General features: G+C 37.3%; 1 protein-coding gene across 1 annotated transcript; it reads right to left on the bottom strand.

Annotated features, from left to right (window-relative positions):
• Positions 1 to 1391: 1391 nt before the first annotated feature.
• Smp_068000 (ubiquitin conjugating enzyme E2, putative) lies at positions 1392 to 2485 on the bottom strand. Its single transcript, XM_018797287.1, has 6 exons — positions 2428 to 2485; positions 2317 to 2380; positions 2249 to 2280; positions 2136 to 2213; positions 1992 to 2097; positions 1392 to 1949 (listed from the first exon to the last, which is right to left on the bottom strand). The coding sequence occupies exons 1-6, from the start codon at positions 2449 to 2451 to the stop codon at positions 1804 to 1806; spliced, it is 450 nt and encodes a 149-aa protein (XP_018646817.1). The 5' UTR covers positions 2452 to 2485; the 3' UTR covers positions 1392 to 1803.
• Positions 2486 to 5510: the final 3025 nt, after the last annotated feature.

Genomic DNA, 5510 nt, shown 5'->3' with positions numbered 1-5510 from the left:
ACTTCCTTGGGTTGCATAAAATATATATTTCAATTCGGGAAGTGTAAACAACCTCACGGTAAGACAGAATTATTTCCTAAGCATCAATGCGCCGTTACCGTTCTCACTATCCACCCTAATATCTTCCATTCGTACTGACATTCAACTCTCATCATGGCATCGCTGGTTCCTTCCTTAAGATCTAACTGTCAACAGTATGACAGGACTTGGTAAGGCTAGGAAGTGCACACCACATGAGTCTCTTTTTCACAGATATAGTGTTAAGAACTAACAGAATCCATCAACGTAATTACAAAAGTACTGGAAGTTCTATCTAAGCCTATTTGAAGAACAAAAGTACCAAGAGTTCGCTAGAAGACATGGGCTAGATAATCATCAGAACACCAACACCTGTCCTGCACTAAATTGTCAAATAAGACCGTCAAAGCTATAGAAGGCGTCATAATAATAACCAGTTCTAGATATGTGGCACAAAGAATAAAATTACAAGTTGTGAGTTCTGACCCCGACAGACAATAGATTTAGGCTTGAAAATCACATCTCAAGTGGTGTGCATCAACTTGGAAAACTGTTACAAATTGCTTACATTACTATAAGCATCAGATAGAAATGACCACTTATGTATTGAGTAGAAATAGCTACACTGGAGAGTGAAAAGCTATGCTGTAATTACACAGTGACAAAGATTAGGGACTGTATCAGTCGACAGTACTACCCGTAAAATATACAACTACGGCAAAATACTACCGAATGAGGAAACCAGTTGTTTATGCTTATAAAACAGTTGGGGAAATGGATAAAAGATTCTAAAGTTCTACTTGCAACAACACTATGTCGAACCGATAGTAACAACAAACAAAACAGAGGTAACGAGGGAGGATTCAAATAAGGTCTTTAGTTAACAATACCTTCAACTAGATCATGCTAAACCATAAACGATCTGTATACAAGCTAGACAGGGCCTGACGCGTTTCTCAAAGCTATAATATTTAGTCTTCTGAAGTACAAATGTGAACCGAGGAAAGATTCAGTCACCACTTCCTTGACTATGCTACATTAATTTTCACTAGTAATGGCCTTTTACGGCATAGAAGTGAAAATGAGACGATGAATCCCTTTAACCTCGTCAGCCAACGAGTCGTGCAGGCACGACATTAGAACTGACGAATTGTGAACAGACGTAATATAACGTAACTAGAGACTTATGCTTAAGGTCGTCACTAGAAACCCCACACAACCTAATAACCATATTATGCTAACGACTATACACTCCTTAACACAAGCAAACAGGCCCCTGAACAACCATATTAGACTGCCATACAATCCGATACTCTCATTCATCTGATCTTATTCACAACATGAAATTAGACTTTTGCTCAAAGCAGCCTCTTGAATAAATACGAGTTTTAATAGTTTTCGTCAAATATTAACAGGATACTGAATTCTGAGGAGAGTAGATGATGAGTATCACGAGCAGCAATTGCTCAAGAAATGAATTTCTCGTTAAGTGAATTGATATAATTAAATATTCAAACAAATGAAAACGTCTAAGTGAGACAATCTGTACCGCCAACTGTCACTAAACACGGCACAAGTCTTGTTTAGAAAAAAAGAAATACTCGCGACAACCTTAAGAACATTTTCTCAAACACAACTGGCAGACCAGTAAGAATCGAATAAGAAAGTAAGGTTACACGAGGGCTGAGAAAATCGACTGATATTAAATGTAACACGTACGTCATCAATGAATACAAGAAAGAAGGAAAAATATACGTTTATCGAAATGTTCTGAGTAGTGCCGCATTAGGGTCCCATAGCATATTTCTGTGTCCACTCTCTAGCTAATTCATCATATTTTTTACGATCTGTTTTGTACTGACGTGCAACTTCCGGGCATAGAGGATCATCTGGATTAGGGTCCGTCAATAGCGAACAAATTGAAAGTAGAACTAAATTAAACATAAATTGAGTATTTATACACGATTATATACCTTTCGATATTGTGAGGGCAGGAGACCACTGACCCCGGAGGATATCTAGACAGATATGACCACTGAGATTTATATTCGGATGATATATCTTCGTCATGAAACTGATCTGTTACGAGGCTTGCGTGAGTTCAAAACAATGCTTACCTTAGGGGGTTTGAAAGGATAATCTGTGGGAAATTGTATTTCCAGGAAAAATATTCCACCTTCATATGGACTATCAGCCTACGGATACATTATTACAGAACAAACGAACATACAGGTCCCATAATAGTGGCTTGCCAGGCAAATACTAAATGTAAACCAGGACAAACAAATATGAACTTACGATCATCTTTAATAGGCCCAGCTGAACACTGGGTTGGAGGATCGAGACGTAAGTCCTTTAGCTCCTAAATAAAGCAATTCCGCTGCACAAAAGTAGTGGACAAGTTCTTACTTTAGATATACGTCTTAATGCCATTTGTACAGCTGAGGAACAGGGAATTCGAAACTGCGCGGTAGAAGATCATGGTAAGCCTAAACGCCATTTTCTTCAATTCAATATACAGGATCTTGGAAACGAGCTAATATGAGTCATTCGGCCTATTTTCCTGGATTTATCTCTTACAGATAAGATTCCATTACTTCATTAGAGTTCAATGGGAGTAGTCTAGTCACTCGAATACATTAGTATAAGCTAAATCTGCAGTTATTTGGAAGTTGAAATGTCTTGAATACAAACTAATGCATCTGTCCCAGTTGGATGATCCTTAATTATTAAAAGTTGAGCAATATAATTATCCTAAAAACTTTTGCAAGTGTCATTTCAGATCATGATTATTGCAAAGAGTCTCGGGTAAATGTGAGGTACGGTTTTCATTTTATTGCTTCGTTTCGCAACAATATTGACGTTATAGAAAAACATATTCCGTAAACTTGTTTTCACTGTTGTGCATTTGCCATTCAGTATCTCGATAAGCAATTTGAACAAACTAATATACTTGTCCATTGTTGCTCACTGTTACTAAGTGGTTTAGTTGAAGTTTAGCGATAAAGGAACCCTCAAGATCACTAATTCTCAAAGTCTCCAACATTTGACGCTGATCGCGCTAGTTTAGATGGACTAACCTACCTGAAGGAGTTCGGTCACACATTTGCACCAGACCATGTGCGAGTAGGACGTGCTACGCATTCCTTAGCTTAGACCAAACTTTCCTCGATATACCAGTAGCCTTCCAAATGTAAATACAATCTCCTTCATCTCTGACTTCTGATTTCACTAAAATGACATACTTCGATTGTAAAGGTGTTGCTGGTTAAAGTATTGTTAAATTCCCAATGCTTGTGTCGTCTTTAGTGGTGCGACCGACGTGATTTGTTTCACCAATTCGCAAACTGTGACTCTGTTTGTTGTTGGAAATTTATGTATCGTTTTCTAACCTCTACTTTAACATGGTGATATTTTCCATACTTTCGAATATTTTTCTCTAGTTTATCGGTATACTTTATGCTCATCATATTGGAACAAACTCTTAAGTTATTCAAGATCAAGAGTTTTTCGCTTTCCTCATTTCAGATGCCATTTAACCCGAAAACATCGAATCCTGTAACTGCATAGTAGAGGCTGACTTCAACGAGCACGATGTGAATGCCCTACGCGCAAAATTCCTAGCAGTAGTGAGGGTACTCCGATGGGGTTAAAACGGGAGATTAAGTGTCAGTTAGCAATACTGGCTTACTGAGAAATCCGTGACCGAAAGCTATTGTTAGACAAGTCAATTTTGGTCCAGGTGGACGAGTAAGAACAGTTCGACTGAAGACAGCGACCGAGATAATTGGCCGGGATATACGAAACATACACTTATTAGAAGAAGCCGATTATATGAACACAACAGTGGAGAAGCCTTGATGTGTTGTCCTTTTGGAGAGATTGTTAGTTATGTCCATAACTAATCAATCACATAGTTGTTTAAATGGCCACAACGTCAATCTCTTCTGATGTGTCTGTAGATGATCCCTGTTGTATGTGATCTGTCAATGATCCTATTATACTAGTGAGACTTATAGTATTTATTCATTTCAGTAAGACACACAATACTGGTCGGCATGTTTGTCCGTTTCACTTAATGACTATAGTTCCTCTAATTATTGAACTAATTGAATTGTTTCTACGTCTAGAAACAGATAACGTTGAAAGCCAAGTTGTCCTTGTTCTGATTATGGCTTTCACATGCCTTCTCGTTTTAGAAATCTTGCGCAAACATCCGTTACTTTTTGGCCGTGGTCTACACTTTTCTTTTTTCTAGGATTCTCACTGAGCTGGATGGATTATTTTTTCTTGGAATTACGGAAGACCACCCAATTCTGATCTGTTCACGTTTAAGCTGCAAATTTTATGCTATACGATAAGATCTTAATTTTAACTTATTGATGGTATATATGATCACATTCATACAATAACTCATAATCAAATAATTGTATATTCATTTTGGCTATACGATTTAACCTTCCTCTGTCACTCCAAAAACCGTATATAATCATATTCGGCGAGGAATATAATTTCATATTTGTATTCTATTCATTATATCGTGTTTGTATGCTACAGCACACGTACTTTATGTATTTACAGGTTCTATTCGGACCTCTACCTAATATCTAGAAATATATAATCGTGTATGACAAAGCACTGTACTCACTATTCCATATACTTTGATTAAAATCGTATTTGGATACTATAACTCACTTAATTTTTGGAATCACCTGTCCAATTCAGTGAGTCTGTCATGGGTTTATTTATTTATTTTTTATGACAGTATATTTTGTCACAACTAATATCTTCCTGCTATTCTTATCCATTGTTTTTCTACACTTTCACCGATCCTCACGATACATCCACCCTTGTGTTAAGCATAGGTTTTGATTACCAGACTTCAGTCCTCGGCATTGATTTTTTTTCTTTCATCTCTATTTCCAATATTTTGTTCAATCCATCTGCTATACGTCACAACAAAAGAAAATAAAGGCCCATGCTTGTAGGCGTCCAGCCAAACGTAGGAAAACTACACAATCTAAAATTGCTGCTGGCAGTTTCAATGAGAGGAGCTACTCCGTTCATCCGGAAGCAGACAAGCTTTTACCAGTTGTCTCCATTCCAGACGTGTTGAAGACTCTATTGGTAAACAATGATGATAATCACAACTGCAACCATACGAATGATATAAAAAGGCTGCAAGTTGACATGAACATTCTCAATCCCCTCAAGTATCTCATCAACCCTAACCTCACAGAAACTCCAGATCATATGAATGACATAAATAACTTCTTAGATCGTGTTGCATCAAAGGTATTTGAAAGAATAAGGCGATCTAGCAACGCAATTGTGTTTAATATACCGGACTCATATGCCCTTAAAAATATCAAAACTAGTCTGCTTAGAGCCAGCAATATTGTGGTGTGAGCTACTGATATCGACATAAGTAGTATATATGGTGAGTAAGGAATAGAATATCTGACAGCAGAAGATTGAGAAGATCAAGAAGA

Source organism: Schistosoma mansoni (assembly GCF_000237925.1).
Source record: "Schistosoma mansoni, WGS project CABG00000000 data, supercontig 0167, strain Puerto Rico, whole genome shotgun sequence".
Classification (NCBI taxonomy): Eukaryota; Metazoa; Platyhelminthes; class Trematoda; order Strigeidida; family Schistosomatidae; genus Schistosoma; species Schistosoma mansoni.
Note: the sequence above shows the minus strand (reverse complement) of the source record. Positions and strands in the feature narration are given on the sequence as shown.